Source organism: Pelophylax lessonae (assembly GCF_965119305.1).
Source record: "Pelophylax lessonae genome assembly, chromosome: 3".
NCBI classification, from domain to species: domain Eukaryota; kingdom Metazoa; phylum Chordata; class Amphibia; order Anura; family Ranidae; genus Pelophylax; species Pelophylax lessonae.
Window position 1 is genome coordinate 426,594,907 of NC_138770.1, and position 21,492 is coordinate 426,616,398.

The 21,492-nt window shown below is 38.2% G+C and overlaps 1 protein-coding gene across 4 annotated transcripts in view; it reads left to right on the forward strand.

Moving 5' to 3' along the window:
* LAMA2 (laminin subunit alpha 2) overlaps positions 1-21,492 on the forward strand; it is a 1,405,743-nt gene that overhangs the window by 1,261,301 nt on the left and 122,950 nt on the right. For all 4 annotated transcript variants that reach the window (XM_082249565.1, XM_082249566.1, XM_082249567.1 and 1 more), the window contains 3 exons: positions 4,250-4,383; positions 12,090-12,249; positions 21,221-21,345. In XM_082249565.1, the coding sequence (XP_082105691.1) occupies positions 4,250-4,383; positions 12,090-12,249; positions 21,221-21,345 (419 nt within the window). The remainder of the gene's footprint in view (positions 1-4,249; positions 4,384-12,089; positions 12,250-21,220; positions 21,346-21,492) is intronic.

Below are 21,492 nucleotides of genomic sequence, written 5' to 3' on the forward strand. Positions count from 1 at the left end.
TTTTCATTTCCCTTGAACATGATTGGGAATGCAAAGTGAACATTGTTCACCATTTTCATATTTTAAAAAATAATGCGATCATACATTTTGTAAAGGGAATATAATCTTTAGTACAGCATAACAAAAAAGGGAAACATTTTTCATAGACGTTTTTAGCAAGCTTTCAGCACATTTTGATAGGCTGTTGGAACATGCGTGGGACATGCCTGTAAGAAGGTCGACTTTTTTAGCAACATACTGCTCCAAAAGAAATGGCTTTCACCACAATATGCGAGGAGCTGCACAGATTGGGTTACTAATGCAAACAAAAGCAACAGTGCTACTACCCATACAACTCACCGATGAAAGAGCTCCCGGAAGTCAGATCCACAGCCATTTCATTGAGTGCATATATAGAAAGATGATCCGCACACCAGTAGTTGCTCTTAAAAAATCTTCATCTTCATTCAAAAACCACAGAACACAACTGCTGATAAGATCAGTTGACACGTTTCAGCCTATAATGCCTTAGTCATAACTACATTTAGACACAAAACTTTGAAATATATAGTTGCTCTACATATCACAGGCTCCACCCATTAATTGTCCTAATTGGTTGTAGACAATTGACAAAAGGCAAAATCAATTGTAGTATGTGCTGTTTCAGCCTATAATGCCTTAGTCATAACTACATTTAGACACAAAACTTTGAAATATATAGTTGCTCTACATATCACAGGCTCCACCCATTAATTGTCCTAATTAGTTGTAGACAATTGACAAAAGGCAAAATCAATTGTAGTATGTGCTAGGGAGACCCGTGTATGTGCCACTAAAAGCATTCCCAATATACATTAAGAATTAGAAAGAGCACTGATGAAGAATAGAGAGGAATTGCTAGTAGACACGTCGAGGAACAGAAAAGGTAATAGAGATAAACCTCATACTATCAGAAACAATGTAACAGGTCAGCCTGTTACCTTTGTAACTACATTTTCTCAAGAATATCATCAAATAACTAAAATATTAAAAAGGAATTTGCCTATACGTTATACAGACACAGGTTTAAATGGGATATTGTAAGCAGGCTGTAACTTTTCCAGTTGAAGAGCACCCACATTAGGAAATTCTTTATCACCTAGTATTTTCTCATGCAAACAATGCCAACCCACCTGGCTGGCATACCCTGGGAACTATTCTTGCAATATTAACCACTTCTGCCCCGCCCACCGTACATTTACTGCGGCACTCTGCCGCTTACAGGCAAAGCGACATAGCCCTACGTCGCTCGCCCACGACACACTTAGGGACACACTTAACCCCTTGATCACTAGTAAAGTTAACCCCTTCCCTGCCAGTGTCATTTTTACAGTAACAGTGCATATTTATAGCACTGATTACTGTAGTAATGTCACTGGTACCCCCAAAAGTGTCAAAAATGTCAGTAAGAGGTCCGAATTGTCCGCCACAATGTCGCACTCCCGCAAAAAAAAATTGCAGATCACCGCCATTACTAGTTAAGAAAAAAAAAAAAATTACATAAATCTTTCCTGTAGTTAGTAAACGCAATAACTTTTGCACAAACCTATCAAGATACGCTTATTGCAATTTTGTTTACCAAAAATATGTAGCAAAAAAAAAATTGACCTAAAATGTTAAAAAATTTTGATTTTTAAATTTTTTTGAGAATTTCATATAAAAAATGTGAAAAATATGTGAAAAATATTGTTATTTTTCGAAATTGTCGCTCTTTTTTTGTTTATAGTGCAAAAAATAAAAATCGCACAGGTGATCAAATACCACCAAAAGAAAGCTCTGTTGGTGGGAAAAAAAGGACGTTAATTCAATTTGGGTACAGTGTCGCACGACCGCGCAATTATCCATTAAAATCACGCAGTGCCGAATCGCAAAATAGGGCCTGGACATTGAGCAGCCAAATCCTCTGGGGCTAAAGTGGTTAAGACCTGTAGGTTCTGTGATTTGAGTGTGCCGGGTAAAACTTTTGTTGCCATGGCTATGGGTGAGGAGTTTACCCTACAAAAATATGTCAACTGTGGCACCAATTTTGTAGTCTATCTGAATATTTGTATATCATGCAACCTACAATATGTGGGCTGCACCACATGTCCTTTGAGAACCCAAATAGGGGAACACTATTGTGACACAAATCATTTAAATGTTAAAATGTTTTCCAATGCAGCATGTCACTTTAGGGAATGCCATCAGGGTGATCTTTCCTCATTTCATTTTAGAGGAATAGAATGGCTGTCTCACTTACCTAGAGGAGGTGACAAGGCGAGAAGGTTACTGGGAAGAGTGACATGGTGGATTTTCAGACTCAATTCTAGATCACCTCAGGGGTTAAACCTGAGATGGGATCTAGATCTGCACCCACAATAAATTGTCCCTCTTCAGTATCTCACCTCTCTTGATCTCTTTATAACTCTTTTAAATACTCTCATTAATTTTTTTTTTCTATGTATACTATCATTGTGTAGTTTGTGAACATTAGTGGCACATACATGGGTCTCCCTAGCACATCCTACAATTGATTTTGCCTTTTGTCAGTTGTCTACAACCAATTAGGACAATTAATGGGTGGAGCCTGTGATATGTAGAGCCACTATATATTTCAAAGATTTGTGTCTAAATTTAGTTATGCCTAAGGCCTTAGTCATAACGTCAACGTATCTTATCAGCAGTTGTGTTCTGTGGTTTTTGAATAAAGATGAAGATTTTTAAGGAGCAACTACCAGTGTGTGGGTCATCTTTCTACAGATTGGGTTACTACCTATAGGGATTTGGTATGGCTCCTACTTTTCCTAGCATTCCATTCACTGCTTTTTCCTAGCATTCCATTCACTGCTTTATACAACTAAAACACATGCAATTCTCTTTTAGATCTAGCTACTCTTATAACATTTCAGATATATTTAAACCTTTTCACCCTAAAATAAACATCGAATGCTTACAAACAGCAGTTTTACTTAGGAAATCATTGATATGCTATATGTTTTGATGCTTTCCAGTGCATTTTTTTCTGCATCAAAAACGCATGGACAGTAGGTTACATGGATTCCAATGGCATCGTTTACACCGTTGCAGTGCGTTCCAGTACAGTCAACAAAAGTAGAACATGATGCATTTTTTCTGCATGAAATCTATTTGGAACACAGCAAAACACATAAAATAAATACCAGAACACACTGGAGCACATCAAAACTGCACCAGAATGAATATGTCCTTAAATGAGATGAGGAAAAAAGAGGAGAAAAAATACACCGGAATGCATCAAAAATGCATGTAAATGTGCATGCAGGAACACATTCAGGATGCAGAAAATGTGATGTGAATGGGCCCTAATAAAGTATCTTGTTACACTTTTTTGAACAATTGTTCAGTCGTTTTAGGGACAGTACAATATTATGTTGTCATATACAATATTATGTTGTCATATACAGTATACAATGTATTTATATTTAACATAATGGAACTGTATTGGTTTTAAGTGCTTTTTTGGACATTTTGCAGTGTAATTGCTTCATTTTTAAATATTTAGTAAGGCATTGAAAATAATATTACTTACTATTGCTTAGCAGTTCAGTGTAAATTTGATGTGTTTTGTACTTTAATTATAAATTTTCATTTTTTACATGTGAATTCATAAGAAATAAAGGCCTGCCAGATTTAAATAATCCGGCATTATGTGATAAACTAATGATTGCTTTGCCATGTAACATTTATGCGGATAAACTGAACATTTTGATGGGAAAATTAATGTGAGATATAGTAACAAAAAAAGTTAAAAGAATGTGTACATGTTGGCAAATTGACTGTTATGCAGATGGTGTCATTAGTTTGAATTCAAACCAAGGCATCAACATAATACAAGAATGCCAACCACTGTGCTGCCTGTAAGGTTGCAATTAATCAGCAATCTATTACAGAAAAAAAAAAAAAAACCTATGGCTCCAAAGATAAAACACCTCAATAATGAAACCTTGTAACCTCTACAACACATTTTACCTGAATAACAGGCATATGGTACTAGCTTTGATTATTTTAGTGCAGTATACTTTACAAATGTATGAGTGAGGGAAAAATACAGGCTTATAAAATATTCATTATAAATGACATTTGACATTTCATTATTGCAAGACAATTTCCATGAATTGTACAGTATTAGGACATTATAAAAGATTTTCTGAGAATTGTCACTCTAAAAAAATAAATGCTTCTGCTTAATGATTTCTGCCTTCATTATTTTTAGACTGACTTCTTAGCCATTGAAATGAGGAAAGGGAAAGTCAACTTTCTGTGGGATGTGGGATCAGGAGTTGGAAGAGTTGAATATCCTGACCTCAATATTAATGATCAATACTGGTACAGAGTTGAAGCATCTCGGTAAGTATGGAAGCAGCTGACAAGAATAAAATGCTTTGTATTAGTCTTTGACTATTCCTAACAATTATAAGGATTTAATCAGGATTTTTTTTATTTCTGGGGTTGTGAACAGCCTGAACACCATAGGGTACACTGACAGAAGAAATGTTTCAGTGCCCCTAGCTCAAAATGGTAAATGGTTTGGCCAGATCATGCCCAACAGTGAATGTGACTTAGAGGAGTCTGAATCTACTTACTGTACAAAAATGCATCAGTACACACAAAATATTTCTTAAAGTGGAATTTCAGCCTTAAACTAACTATGCTTAAAAATATTCCTGTCCTCCTCCTGTTACTTATTCTGCATTGTAAAAAAGATGTGTATAGTTACCTATTTTTAGTCGGCTCTGGTCCGATCATGCAATCCCACAGCTCTGGCTCCCCTGTATCACTGAGTGGTGGCTGCAGGGGAGAAGAGGAGAGCGCTTGACAATGGCTGAAAATTGTGATGAGAGAGTAGTGAATTCTTAAATTTCTTTTTTCCCTGTCCCCAATTTTATCCCCCCCCCCTTTCCTACTGCATTTCCCCTGAATGATAAGAATAGATCACTCCACACCATGAGGTGGTCCCACTGGATTTCCACGTGCAAAGTGGAAATTTTCATAAAAATATTCTGGTTACAGTTTTAGTAAGTACTATCTGATTGTATGGTAAACACACATTCCTACCTAGTTCAGGAGTACACTACCAGCTTCCTTCAAGGTTTAGTTTTTTCAGGCTTAAATACAAAATTTTAAATTTGCTAATTACTTGATTACCGATTCAGTTCTGTCATGGTAAATACTTGACCTGATTACTTTGTAATAAGTGTTTATGCCATGTTCTTATCCTAAAATTTTATATATACCTTGATATTATGCTTACTCAATAAAACTTTATGAAACAAAAAAGTAGCAGGAGGAGGAAGGAAACAATTTTAAATATAGTTAGTGTTAGGCTGGAAATCCACTTTCATCGAGACTCTCGAAGACATACATTAACCCAGGACAAAGGATAGTTTCTAAAAGTTAAACCCTTTCATTACATTTTCTTTACTGTATAAAGAATATAGACATATACAAAGCCGATTCCAAAAAAAGTTGGGACACTTTGCGAATTGTGAATAAAAACAGAATGCAATGATGTGGAAGTTTCAAATTTCGTATTTTATTCAGAATACAACATAGATGACATTTCAAATGTTTAAACTGAGAAAATGTATCATTTTAAGGGAAAAATAAGTTGATTTTAAATTTCATGGCATCAACACATCTCAAAAAAGTTGGGACAAGGCCATGTTTACCACTGTGTGGCATCCCCTCTTCTTTTTATAACAGTCTGCAAACATCTGGGGACTGAGGAGACAAGTTGCTCAAGTTTAGGAATAGGAATGTTGTCCCATTCTTGTCTAATAAATAATACAGGCTTCTAGTTGCTCAACTGTCTTAGGTCTTCTTTGTCGCATCTTCCTCTTTATGATGCACCAAATGTTTTCTATGGGTGAAAGATCTGGACTGCAGGCTGGCCATTTCAGTACACGGATCCTTCTTCTACTCAGCCACGATGTTGTAAGCGATGCAGTAGGTGGTCTGGCATTGTCATGTTGGAAAATGCAAGGTCTTCCCTGAAAGAGACAATGTCTAGAACTTGGATATACCTTTCAGCATTGATGGTGCCTTTCCAGATGTGTAAGCTGCCCATGCCACACGCACTCATGCAACCCCATACCATCAGAGATGCAGGCTTCTGAACTGAGCGCTGATAACAACTTGGGTTATCCTTGTCCTCTATAGTCTGGATGACATGGCACCCCAGTTTTCCAAAAAGAACTTAAAATGTTGATTCATCAGACCACAGAACAGTTTTCCACTTTGCCACAGTCCATTTTAAATGAGCCTTGGCCCAGAGAAAACGCCTGCGCTTCTGGATCATGTTTAGATACGGCTTCTTTTTTGGCCCATAGAGTTTTAGCCAGCAATGGCGAATGGCACGGTGGATTGTGTTTACCGAAAATGTTTTCTGGAAGTATTCCTGAGCCCATGTTATTAGCATTCCTGTATGTGATGCAGTGCCGTCTAAGGGCCCAAAGATCACAAGCATCCAGTATGGTTTTCAGGCTTTGACCCTTACGCACAGAGATTTTTCCAGATTCTCTGAATCTTTGGATGATATTATGCACTGTAGATGATGATAACTTCAAACTCTTCGCAATTTTTCTCTGAGAAACTCCTTTCTGATATTGCTCCACTATTTTTCGCCGCAGCATTGGGGGAATTGGTGATCCTCTGTCCATCTTGACTTCTAAGAGACACTGCCACTCTGAGAGGCTCTTTTTATACCCAATCATGTTGCCAATTGATCTAATAAGTTGCAAATTGGTCCTCCAGCTCTCCCTTATATGTACATTTAACTTTTCCGGCCTCTTATTGCTACCTGTCCCAACTTTTTTGGAATGTGTAGCTCTGATGAAATCCAAAATGAGACAATATTTGGCATGACATTTCAAAGTGTCTCACTTTCAACATTTGATATGTTATCTATATTATATTGTGAATAAAATCTAAGTTTATGAGAAATGTAAATTAGTCCATTCCTTTTTTATTCACAATTTTTACAATGTCCCAACTTTTTTGTAATTGGGTTTGTACTGTAGCTAGCACATTTTCTGATCCTACCTTAAAGAAGAATTTCTATAAAAAGACTGGGCACTACTTGACAACCAGAAACTATTAAAACAATAAGTGTCTTGTAAAGGAGGTGTGTAATAAACAACAAAGGATGCAGAGTGAAGCAAACAGGACTATGCAATGTACAACACAGTGTATAAACTGCAGTCACAATAGGGAATATACAGCAATAAATATATAGAAAAAGATGGTGTGAAATAAGAAATGTACAGCACAGAGTACAGACTATGCGGCTTGGAATAGGGAATGTATTATACAGAGTACAGAATGAGATTACATGGAATAGTCAATGTACAACGCAGCAAAAATAATTCAGAGTGGGGAATAGGGAACATACAATGCATCATATTAAATGAGGCGGTATGGGAAATGTACAATGTAGGCTACAGAACAAGGCAATGTAAAATGGGGGAATGTGCAGTGCAGTGTGCAGAATGACGCAGTGTGGAATAGGGAGTGTACAGTGTAGCATACAGACTAAGGTGATGTGAAACAAGGAAAGTGACGTGTAATCTTTACCGGACATGAAGTCATCCAATTAGCTGTGATTTGTGTGACAACTATGTAAATCACAGAACTAGATAGAAGTAAAAATCCTTAGGCAGGTAAAACTACTCCCTTTTAAGCATTGTTTCGTCATATAATTTAGCATTATGTATAGAGATTAATTTTAAAATGAGAGTTGCCATTTCCAATTAAGTATAACTTTTTCTATTCAGAAGCACAGTTAAAGCAAAGCTCTAGTCGTTTTTGTGTTTATTAAAAGTCAGCAGCTACAAAAAGTGTAGCTGCTGACCTTTAATAAACACTCACTCATCTGTGCCAGGATCCAGCTATGTGATCACCCGAACCCCAGCACTGACATTTTAATTGTGGGCACCCTGCTGTGATAGCTTGCAGCTTCACAGCCAGGTGTGCACTGCACCTGCCCGAGTCGTGCTGTGCCCTCTGAATGGTCCAGCATTTTTCTGGGACCTGTGACGTGTCCCAGAAGATTGCAGGGAGGGATGGGGAGAGCAGAACTTCTGCTTGGATCATAGTGGAAGTGGGAGGGGGTACCTGTCAAAACTAGGTACCTGCTCCCCCTCCCAAAAAATGACATGCCAAATGTGGCAGGGGAGGGGGGAGGAGTGCTTATAGCAGAACTTCCCCATTTGGGTGGAGCTCTGCTTTAGCTTGCTGTGGTACCATTGATATATAGTTGAAAATGGCCAAAATATCCCAACAGATATAATATATACTATTTAAAAAAAAAAGCCCATTAGCAAACGCTCTAATGTTATAGGATGTTGAATTTTACCCACACTGACCTATTCTGAAATAAGCTGAGGGGTGTTTGTTAGTTTGGAAACCCTGCTCAACAGAAAAATATATATATAAACGTGTAAGTTGTATGTGCATAATCAATAGCAGTCATGGGAATCTCTTATTCCTACAACACAGTATTAGAAGAATAGGATTAATTTCACAGGAGTGATTTTAAACCACAATAAAAATATGTCAACACCTACAGTGCCCCATAGACAAATCCATGATAACAAGATAATTCAAAACAATAGCATGATTATTAGCAGAAAAATGCCATTATGATGAAGATACCCACCTATTTTTAATTTTTTTGGAAAGTCTATCTGAGCAGAAAATACTGTAACTTGAATAATGTAAAAACATTCACCATAAGTCATGGCAGGACATGTGTGCTTGAAAATGATCCAAAGTGCACACGTTTTTAATAGAACATTATTCAATGGCACCTTTCAATAGCTTTAAAAGTTTGCATGAATATATTTTTGTCATGTCACAACACAGTAACAATACATTTTCCATAAAAAATATCTGCACCCTTCATCATTAAAAAGTAGTCCTTCAGTTCCAGTCAGGTGCCTAGGTCTGAATGGAACATCAATCTTCCCTCTTCAGTGATCTCCTACATTGTAACATTTGGGCAAGTCACAATATGAGAGGCAGTAGGGGGTGATCTGTGTAAAACGTGTGTGGGTGGGGTCATACAGCGTCTTGGAAGAAAGAAAAAAAAGAAAAACTAAAAACCAGACTGAGCTTAATCTTAATATGCCAAAGTGTAATGTATCCCTAAATGGATATATACTGTATATGTAAGAGACCAAGCAAAATAGCCTGACACATGTAACAATTAGGGAAAATAACTTTATTGAACACCTATAACCAAGAACATACAAAAAGTCATTATCGAAATAAGAAAATCATAATTGACTAATTATTAAAAATCAGACCATGGCAGCTGCAGGGAAATTTTGTGATCATCCCCTCCTCCCCAAAAAAGGGGAACGCAATTGTGCAATTCAAAATGTTCACAGGTATGTGTACCCCAGTAGGGGGCACAATCTATGTGAACTTAGTCACAAAATTAAAGCTTTTCTTCTATAGTGATGTGTAAGATTAGATAATTATATGAAACTGAATGGTATTAAGAATTCCTAGAAAGCTCCTTTGATAGGATGTGTTCTGGGACCAGCATGTGGATGTCATTCAACGTTCAATAATAGAATATACAGGTGAGACTAACCTACATAAAAAAGGGGCTGATGGGCCACTACACATGGCTGAATGGCATTTGAACTCCGTGGGGTTGTCCTTTAATGAAATGTGTTGTGAGACCAACACCTATATAGCAACATGGAGCCAGAGTGAATTATGGCACATACTGTATTTCAAGCATCAAGCATGACTGGGAAACTCGCAGCTAGAGGTGCCCATATCATCACATATAGCCTTCATATAGCTTGTAGCGTGGCACCCTATACCTCCCCTTTGTTGGCAACTAGATCCACAGCATCTATGCACATGGGGGTATACTTCTGCACCCACTCCACCAGTCCAATTTGCCTCTGTTACCTCACTCCCAGTATCAGAATGAGGTCCCGCCGAGCAGAGTGTGGATCTCATGCATGCTCATTAACTCCTTCACTTCACCTTCACTAGTACCTCGAGACTTGGCCTTAGATCCCCTTAACACTGGTCTGCTCCCGGTTGCCATGGGATACATTGTTGGTAAGGTGATGAGTTCCTAGAACCAGTTAAGATTTTATATTTATTCTTGATTAGTGTACATGATATTGCATTTTGTACACCATCATTCTACATGACCTATTTAATGTATATAACTAATATGCACATTTTGGTGAATGCAAATTGTGTATTAAAAAGAATGTTATGATCTTTTTTTTAACTAAGTCAATCTTTGTATTATAACGGCCATAGCTAATTAGGTTTAGAGTAAGACAGCTCACAGAAATAACAGATATGGAAATAAAGTACCATTTCTCCTTATTAGTATTGCTAGACCTATATCATACTGGTATAATTTACTGTAGGAGTATCTGTGTAATGATGTTGTTATTCCTTCATATTTATATCCTACTCTGAAAGAATATTATGTCAAGCTTGGAAATTTCAGTTCTGTAAATATATCTCTTCCCTTTATCTTTCATTTGAGTCATCACAGTCATCGGGAAAAATTGATTACTACTATAATCATCCTCGTACACAGGGAAGGCATTGCTGTTAGGATAAATTTACAGAAAGCTGAGTTTCATATTAAGATGTCTAATAGGTTTATTTCTTATGCATTTGATCATCACTCAAACCACAAGTGCAGTTATTTTTTTTTGTCTCCACCATCTATTTAATGGTATGTTATTACACTTGCAGTACATTTGCATCAAGCCTCTTAGCGACAAATGTTTATGTGGCCTTTTCATCATTTCCATATGCCTTAGATATCCTAAAATAAATTGCAGAAATTTATGAGTATTATAAAAACACAAATGTAGTACATTTTTTCTGTTCCTAAACTAAGTGGACTTTGTAAGATATAGGTACAATCTATGATACTAATAAAGGCATAATTTACAACTAAATACACATTCTGTATATTATTATACATTTTATTTTTTTATTTATTACTACAGTATATCTAATTTATAGAAAGTTTACTTCCAGGATTTACCTTATTATTCCCCTCTACTGTCATGGAATAAAGGACAGAAAAGTATTAACTTAATGGGCAGAGTGACTTAATTGTGTAAACACATTAAACATTTATTTTTTAGGGTAATAGTGCCACAGATAAAGAGTCTTACTATTATTCGATAGCTGCTGCCCTAATTAATTGGTGACCAATTAAAAAGAAAAAAAGATTATTTTAGTGGGCCTCGCTGATCCACATACCTAACTAAATATGCTCAATCCCAGTGTGAATTGTTACTTAATTCATAGATCATGTGTTTAATTTGCTAATAAAACAACATAAGTATCATTAATTCATTAATTAAACATTTAATCATGTGCAGAAAATCTTTCTGTTTTATAAATTCCTCCCATATGTGATTGGCTTTTTCATCCTCACTTTATGCACTAGTAAATTAGACCCATTGCCTTTCTCTAAAGACTGTAGCAGATCCCTGTTTTGCAGGATCTCAAGGATTGTAAATTGCAGTCAAGGAGAGCAAGAGGGGACAATGGAAATTACGCTTCAATAGAATTCTGTACCAAAGGTTTTACAAAGAAACAGACCAAACAAGAAAAAAAAATTGGTTCTAATGGCCAGCCAGTACTGTTTTTAATGTAATGCTGCAACTACAAACCATGTGAACTAATACTGTCTGAAACCTAAAATAATGGAACAAATACACTATAGCTTTCCATTCAAGCAAGTACCTGGTAATAATCAAGTCTATGCCAAGATATACCTCATAGTAGCAGAGCGTGATGAAGTGTCTAGATCTGTGTTGTATCTGAGTTACTACAGAAGGTTTGATTGACTTGTAAAATGATAGTAACGGTAAAGAAATACTTTATCTGGGTTGAATTTCAGTTTCCTCTAAGCATTTGACTGACTCATATAATTACAGCTGGTAAAAAATATCTTTAAAGGAAAACTTGTATTTTATCTAAATCCTTCTTCTTGAATTTTTTTTACAGTTCTCTTACACTTTGGCAAAATGTATTCTGTATTGCAGGGCAGGAATTAATGGAACCGTTTCAGTTTTAGCACTTGAAGGACCTAAAGCCAATATGATGCCCAGTTTATACAGTTCCACCGCACAGCCTGGTTATACCATTCTAGATGTCGATGCAAATGCTTATCTTTTTGTTGGTGGTTTGACTGAAAAAATAAAGGTAATAAAATTAAACAATCATGACATGGTGGCCTTACATGTTTATAGAGCAACATAGCAATGAGACAAGTATTTTTGAATGCAGTGTGGGGTTATTTAAATATGTCATGTTTATTACAAATGAAACACTTTTTTTCATCATAATCTTGCTACGCTTTTCCCTACCTTCTCTTTTCTTCTATAATATTTCAAGGAGGAAACATTCTAAACATAGGGCCCAGTTCTCTGTCCTTCCGACTTTAGAAGGCCAGACTGTAGCCAGTGGGAGCAGAAAATGCTCTGGGATCAATGTGAGTAGACTATTCTCCTGGTCCCATGGTAAGTGGGAGTAAAGAATGTTCCAGGGTTGGTGGAGACCTACCAACTTTAGTCATTGGAAGGACACCCCATTGTTGGTGTCAGTGGAAGGAACAGTACTTCACTGTTGATATCACTGGGATAAATAGTACTCAATTGTTGGTTTCAGTGGAAGGAATAGTGCTCCATTGTTGGTGTCACTTGGAGAAATATTGTCTGAACATTGTAATCAGTGGAAGGAATACAGCAATGCCCCATCATTTTTGTAAATTGGAGAAATAGTGCCCATGTAGCCACCGTATTAATACAAATACTTATTTAAGAGGGGGGCTTAAATAGCCTCTGTTTTTAGAACAGTTTGGTGTTTGTGGGTACCAAACACCTTCATGTCAGATGTGGTCTGGGAATGTAATATAACTCCCTTTCATCTCTGTAACTCCTTTTGGGGCACTGCTTTTAAGAAAGCAATTGTGCCTGCCTAAGCTTGGCTAGTTACTTGGGATGAGGGAGCTGCAATATTTTTTATTCTCTGTTATGAAGCCTATACCCAGTAAGTACACATAATAGAAGTCAGACATATCCTCTGACCATCAGCAATACAGATACAAGTCCTTATATATATACTGTGCTGAACAGGAGATGCATGTCTTCTTTATTTGGTTCTAAACTTAAAAACAAAAATGTAATATATTGTAGCCTACCGGTCTTAGATTTAAAGAGCTGCATTCATTTTTTTTCAGGGATTTTTTATTATATTTTTACTTGGTTATCCTGCAAATAACACATTTTCTGCCCTAGGGTGAAAATGCTAACTCACTGTATTGTGTCTTTAAAGAAGCTGTTTTAGTATTATTATTATTATTATTATTATTATTACTATTAATACTCTAAGAAAGGAAGTATAGTAGGACTACAAAACACCACCCTCTCCTTACAATAACATTTAAACAAAAAGATTAGTAAACAAACAAAACATTATTTGAGAGCCAAGACTTTACACCTTCATAAACAAAAGAAGGAATGGTTGCTTTTCCTGAGAGATTCTTTTAAACCCTGGTAAGTAAAGAAAATTTGAGATTAAATTAATTTAGTTGATGGTGTGCTAATGCTGCTTGTTTTAGACCCAAAACTCAGAGAAACTTCTCCATGGAAGCTTCTATTTAACATCGCCTACAATTAAAAAAAAAAAAACAGCACAGATAAAATTGCATTCAAAATGAGTCCCATTGTGGAGATTTACCTTCACTTCCCATCCATAGTCAAAATAGAAAATGAGAAGAAATCCCTGCAATTTGGGGAATCAGTTAGGGACCTCCAGGTCACCAAAATTAGCGTTCCCATTGGAAGGTTACCCCTTTATTATTGTTCTTGGGACAACCCAAAATCTGGTATTTTTTTTTTACTTACATTGATAATGGTAAACGGTAAATAGACAGAGTTAGAGCCGGTTCACACTACCGCGACCAGAAAGTCGCCCCATGAAGGAGCGACTTTTTAGCGTGACTTTGAAGAGACTTGTTTAGAGACTTGTAAGCAAGTTGTAAGAGACTTGGAAGAGACTTGTGCACTACTTTGAAGAGACTTAAATGACAAGCGACTTTGTCTGTGGGGAATGCCTGGCTAATCTTTTTCTTCTTCCTGGAAAGTCTGATAACAAGTCGCTTAAAATAAGATAAGGATCCGACTTAGAGGCAACTCCCATTGAAGTCTATGTGCACAAGTCGAATAGAGGTCGCCTTGAAGTAGTACAGGAACCTTTTCTAAAGTTGGAGCGACTTCAGTAGTGCATATTAAGACAGCTCTCATTCATTTACATTGAACTTGTGATGACAAGAGACTTGGGGCGACTTGAGGGCACACAAGTCGTGTCCCAAGTCAGAGTAGTGTAAACCGGCTCTAAATCTCCCTAATAGGGCACAGACAGCAATAAAAACATGACAGGGGTTCAAAACCCTCTCTACTCTGCCTAAAACTAAAAGAAATGGGTGGCTTTAGTTTTGCTTAAATATCCTTGTGATGGCAGAACAAATGAATAGACTAAGACCCCATTAACACCCGAGCGTATTGTTTTCAGGCATTATTTTGGGCATTTTCAGTTGTTTTCTGGGTGCTTTTCAGGCATGTTTTCAGGGTTTTTTGCAGGTGTTTGGAGGCAGGCTTTGATATCTAACAAAAATGCTTGTAATCTGCCAAAAAAGAAGCTCATGTACTTTTTTGAGCTTCAGGCGTTTCGCTTCAGACGACAAAAGTGAACAGGGTCCATTGAAATAAATGGGATTTTGCTTGTTGGGCGTTTTGAAACTTCAGAGATGAGCATTTTAGGAGCTGAAAAATGCTCAGGTGTGAAAAGGCCCTAAAGCTGGCCAATGATGACTTGTTTTTTTTTTTTTGGGATCAGCCAGTGAGTGTAACGCTCCTGCGTTTTCTGAAACAAGATGGATTTGCAGCTGCAGAAAAACTCCACTCAGCAGTCATGTAGAGATACGTTGAAATACCAATTCCAACTCCCAAGACTCATCACTGTGGTCTGTCTGATTCAGCATACAAATATACACACTCAATAAGATGTTCCTGGAGTGATAGATGTATATAGCAGTATAGTGGTGATGAGCTGAAGAGACAGGTATGAACAGTGACAATAGGTGAACAGCACTTGAGAGAAATGTTCATGAGAGTATAGATGGTAACAGGTGGGATGCAGATAGGTTAGCAATCATGTATGGTAGTAGGTGGTAGGACAGCAGATGACATACAGGAGAGACTAACCCAGTGCAAGGATAGATGTTAGTAGGCTCAAGAGCTAGCAATCTAAACAACAGTGCAGATGATAGTTACAGTCCTTAATATGCAGAGCTAGATAGTGTAAGCTTAGTAGGAAGGTTATGGAGGATTCCCCTGCGGGGTACTTATCACTAATAGCAAGCAGTAGTAGAGAGGTTCGGTATGAGCGAGTGATCCGGTAGTGGGATACAGGGATCAGCAGCGAGGTTCCGACAGCGAGGTACGCTTGTAAGCATATGAGCTTCAAGGCAGGTTGAACGAACATGTGAGTGAGAACGCCGGCGGTTGAAATAGCCGCTCTGCGGCGCTCAGTGATGACAGCATCGGTCTTAAAGGTGTATGCGCACCTACCAGAAGAGAATGGTGGGACGCATACACTGAATTGGAAAGTGGAATAAGGGTACCAGAACATTACAGTGAGCTGGTGGAAAAAAATTAACAGATTTTCCCATCCGAACAAGCAAGGTGGATGGAGGAATCCTCCCCACTGTGAAATTGTATACTGACAGTGTTACTTCTCCATAAATAAAGGTTTTCCAATATTCTTCGACAGAAGTTGATTGTTAGATTGACTCCTGTCGAGGAGGAGCTGCAATATATGGATCAAAATTCTTCCAATCCCTGCTAAATGGACCAATATTTGATTAATCTTAAAATTATTGCTTATTAGTTCCCAAGCTATTATTTACGACAAGAAAATATTTTATTTATTGCCACTCCAAATTCACCACTCTAGTGAACAAAAATGCTTTGTATTGCAGATTACATTTTATCTCTACAATGTAACAGTTTACTGGACACCTACATTGTACTCTATCCAAATTTAACAAGATAGGGTCTAAATGCAACTAAAGCCTTCAAGCCAGCGGTTCTTATATACCAGTGGGTTTGCCACCAGAGATTCACATCTTCTCCTCAATTTTTTTCCCTTCTGAGATTCACATCTCCCCAATTTTTATTTTTGCCTTCTATTTTCTTAACCTGTTTTTTTTTTATCCCCTGGAAGTTTCTCTCTTTTTTATTCTATACTTGATAAGTTATTTATATGTTTGAGGTTCCAAGGTATTTGTAATATTTTAATCACAACAAGGGAATACCTTGTCAACCTGCCTGATAAAACTAATATGGTTATTAATATTGATTCTATTTACCCAATAAGCTAAATGACAGGCCTCTAATATAGTCTATTTGAACATGATTTGGTTATACTCGATGCTTGTTTAATTTAACTGTGTTTTTGATATAGGAATATGCATGATTATAAAAAGAGTGCACTGAATGTAGTGTCAGTACTACATTTTGCTCAAACGACGGTAAAAAGTAAAGAAAAGAAAACCAAAACAATATGCCTTTCACTATAAAATAAATGAAAAACTGGTTTATTTCTCTGGGAAAGCTTGATTAAAAATAAGAGAATGCTTTGTTTTCAAAGTACATTAGGAACTCTTGAATAGTAGAGGCAGATGGCAGGCTAATTAGCTACATCTAAGAACATTCTGAGAATATACTGACATTTGGCTTTTCACATTCCTGACATATTGTCAATCTGAGGGCACAGTGTGGAAAGTAAAGGGTACTTCTGGGTTATTTTTTATATATTTTTTTACATCCTTTCCTTTCCTGAAATAGAAAGGAACACAATGTTCATGCCCCATCATATTGCCCGTGCATGAAAAAAATTCATAGCAAGTGCAATAACCAATAATAGATAATTAAACATGTCTGAATACTGCAAGTCACTGACAGATGAGCTGATCTTCATAGTGTCAAGCAAGTAAAATGGGCAACACCATACCAAGACTATGGCATCTGTAGAAATGTTTGTTTCTTACCTCTTTCTGAAGAAACAAGTTGACAGTGAAAGAAAAATCAAATTAAAATCAGGCTTTTATAGTTAAAGTGGCAATAAACACAACATCAATAATGTAGTATATTGCAGCTTGCCAATCATTTGATGTGGGGGGGCAACATCAGTTTTCTTTTTTAGGCTTTTTCCCTCTGTTTTCACCTGTGCCCCCACTCTGAATGAAAGAGCACAGGGGTACCATTGGAAAGTAGTATTTTTTAATCCAAGGGGTAGGGGAGTGTTAGATGTACCATCCGATTTAAATACACTAACAGATTGAAGTCAAACTCCAGCTCACACTTGAATCAAACAGTTGCAGCAACATTTTTTTCTTTTAGGATAAAGGCTTTACATAAATACATAAAAGCTGATCATTATAATCACCCCTGTCAGTTGTAATTAGTTTGCCTCATCCTTCTAACTGTTACATATGCAAAAAGAGCTTGTTTCTTTTCTTTTTTCTTTTTTTTTTTAAACTGGCCAAATCCCCAGGTTAAAAGGTTAAAATAAAGGAAAGAAAGACTAAAAATGTAAACTAATGCAGCCATCACATCTAAAAATTGGTCAGCTGAAATATAATAAATGTTTGCAACTGGGTTTAATACAGCTTTAATTCTTCCAAGTGCGTATGATTTTTAGTACCATAGGGAGCCAGTGTTTTTAGAGAAAGAGTTGCACCTTGTCAGAACTTTTTTTGTGATTGTGTGCTTAATTTCTTTTGTAACTAGTGCTTATCAGAGTGTTTACCTGGTTGATCTTTTTACCCTAAAGGTGCTCCGAAGCTGACCATACATGGCTCAATGTTTTTGCTCAGCCAGTAGGCCAGTGAAAAAGCTGAACACATTTTGTCTATCTGGCTATCCTTGAACCTCTGTCCATCACTATGATAAATATGCTACCGTATGTCAGCACAAGTCCATAGATCAGTGTATCAAGAATGCATTTTGTATATACTATATATAGAGCAGCTGTAAAGATCTTGGTTTGGTATGCCCACTACATACCCTCTTTAGCTGCCATAAGCTTACAGTGTTTATGGATGGGGCCGACTTGCCCGGTGCACACAGTGCCTTTTTGCTCTGTTTTACTCTTCTCCTGCTTCCAGATGCTCTGGTGTACATGCTGACTAATGCCCGGGACCAGGCAAGGCAACGTTCATGTGTCATCAAAATTGGGGCAGTACCCTGACTTAGAAGTGAGATGTACATCCAGGTGTCTCTATATCATAACATGGAGCTGTCATACAGGTGTCGCTCAGTCCCACAATACATACACCTGCTCAGAATGTAACATTTAGAAGGAGACATCACAGAACAGTGTCCCATTCCAACAGTCCAGCTTGACTCTGCCACTTATTTCCACGTGACTGTCCCGCTGGGCACCAGCAAAGACCCCATGTGCGTGCATAATCAACTCTTTTCTCTTCCGTACCATACGGCTAGGTCCCTAGGGTCTCTGCCATGTGGGTCCAGTCCCGATTGCTGGGGTACATACAGACCGCTTTCTTCAATATGCATGAGACCCATCAACCCAGCCGGTACCGCTCTTCTGCTGTCTGGCTGGCATGTCACCACTTTACCCCGTGTGTGTGCGCATTACAGGCCCCGTTCTTCGATACATCATTATCACCATGCACTCTTTTCAGTAACTTCAGACCAGGCTAGAACACATTTTTAAAAGCTTTACTGAAAATTCCCAGCATAAGAGTTCCAAAACAGAGTGCACAGTCTCTTCCCTAAACTAATCTCTAACTCAGGCTTGAGGCTACCCCAGAGTACCTGCACAGGCAGGAGTCCAAACCTAGCAGAGTCCACAGTGGCAGATCTCCAGAGCTGGTGTTCTTCAGGGTAGACTGCAGGTCCCAGCAATTCTCCTACATGTTGGAGGTTCTTAGAGGCAGAGGTGGCTCTCTCTGGTAGCTGCAATTGCATCAGCTCTGTGATGTGGCTAGAGATTACATGCTGCAACTAGTCTGTGTCTTCGCTTCCATGCAGACTGTGTTTATGGGCAGAGCCCCCTTTTTATTATCATCACAGTATGGGAAACAGGTTACTGTGAAGAAAAGACAGGCGCCACTCTAAGTGCAGTAAGACAAGTTTAATGCGGTAAATCAATGTACACAAAATACTCACAATAGAGTAGGTGAGAAACAGCAGTGTATAACATGTAAACTGGTCCGTCCAAGCGGTAGGTCCGTCCGGGCGCCTCAATCAGTCTAAAATGGTCCGCTGCAGTTGTCTGCTGTAGCCGATAAATGTCGGCACTTCCTGAACACTGGGGACACAGAGGTAGACTTCCGGCGACACTTTCCCGGTTGTAACGCAAGGACGCGATGGCGTAGGCGACTTTTTTTTAGGAGCATGCGCTCCTTCCTCAGGCCACTATATATTAGACTGATTGAGGCCCCTGGACGGACCTACCGCTTGGATGTACCAGTTTACATGTTATACACTGCTGTTTCTCACCTACTCTATTGTGAGTATTTTGTGTACAATAGAGCTTTCTTTTGGTGGTATTTTATCATCGCAAGTTTTTTTCTTTTTTGCTAAACAAATAAAAAAAAGACCGAAAATTTTGAAAAAAAAAAAAAAAACGTTTTTTTGTTTATGCTATACAATTTTGTAAATAAATAAGTTTTTTCCTGCACTGATGAGCACTGATAAGACTGCCTTGACAGGCACTGATGAGGAGGCACTGATATGCGGCACTGATAGGCGGCACTGGTGGGCACTGATATGTGGCACTGATAGGTAGCACTGATATGCACCATTGGTAGGCACTGACAGGCGGAACTGCTGGGCACTGATATGTGGCATTTATGGGCACTGATAGGCGGCAATGATGGGCACTGATAGGCCGCACTGATGGGCACTTATGGGCACTAATAGGCGACACTGGTGGGCACTGATGGGCACTGATAGACGGCACTTGTGGGCACTGATTTGCACTGATGGGCAGCACTAATGGGCACTAATGGGCACAGATAGGCGGCACTGGTGGGCAATAATGGGCACTGGTGGGCGGCACTGATAGATGGCAATGATGGGCACTGGTGGACAGCACTGATGGGGAGGGCACTGGTGGGCACTACTGATGGGGAGGGCACTGGGGTGCTCCCTGAGCCCCGATTGCCATCCCTGGTGCCCGTAGTGGGCATCCCTGTGGTCATGGGTGGGCATCCCTGGTGGTTCTAGTGGCACCCCCCCTGAGGGTCTGCACTGGTAATCAATAATCTGATTACCAGTGCTGACCCCCCCCCCGTCAGAAGAGCCGCAGATCGGCACTTCTTTACTCGTGCCTGTCAGGCACGTACTGAGGAAAGCCGATCAACGGCTCTTCCTGTGTACTATGTGACCAGCCGTGATTGGACATGGCTGGTCACATGGTAAAGAGCCTACGTCAGTAGACTCTTTACCGAGATCGGAGATGCGGTATGTCAGTGTGACACGCCGCATCACCGTTCGCCGCTCTGCGGGGGCGCGCAGAGGGCATTATCCTGCCGCCATCATATGACGTCCGGTCAGGATAATGCGACCACATTCCCGCCATCAATCACCTAAAGGGCGGGCGGGAAGTGGTTAAATATATAAACGACAAATCTTAAATTATTTTTTTTAATTTTATGTTTCTTTTTGTGCATTTAGTTTTCCTGTTCTTCTCAATGTTATATTCATATGATCTAAATGCCTTTTTGTTTCTGAAAGTGACCTATGTTTTATTTTCTATTACTCTGTGGTTCACCATACCCATTGAGTTCTTCATATTGTTTTGTTTTTCAACTGCAGTGTTTCTTTATGTATATATATGCTATTTTCCTTGTAATTTTGCAAAAACTTTAATAAAATACAATTTAAAAAAAAAAAAAAAGCTGGAAAACTTGGTGTTGAAATTCTGTAATAGCAATTTATTTACACCACTTTAAGTGTTTGCAATATTTTATTGAATAAGGCTGTATGTTTTCTTTGCATGTACTACAATTAGTAAGTAATAGTCGCTGCATGTTATCTCAGCTAAGTGTTAATAATTGTAACCTGTCTGATCATTTCAGAAGGCAGATGCAGTAAAAACAACAACATTCTCTGGTTGTATGGGTGAAACATTCCTTGATAATAAACCAATAGGATTGTGGAATTATAGGGACCGAGAAGGTGACTGCAAAGGATGCTCAATTAGGTAAAAAATATTTTGTTTTTACAACACCTATGTTTTGTTCTTTGCCATTTTATCTAAATTGTTTCCCACTTTTTTTGAGCAGATTTAAAAATATTGTACAAAAATCTGTGGTGTGTACTAATCCAGGAAAAGTATTAAAAAAAAAAA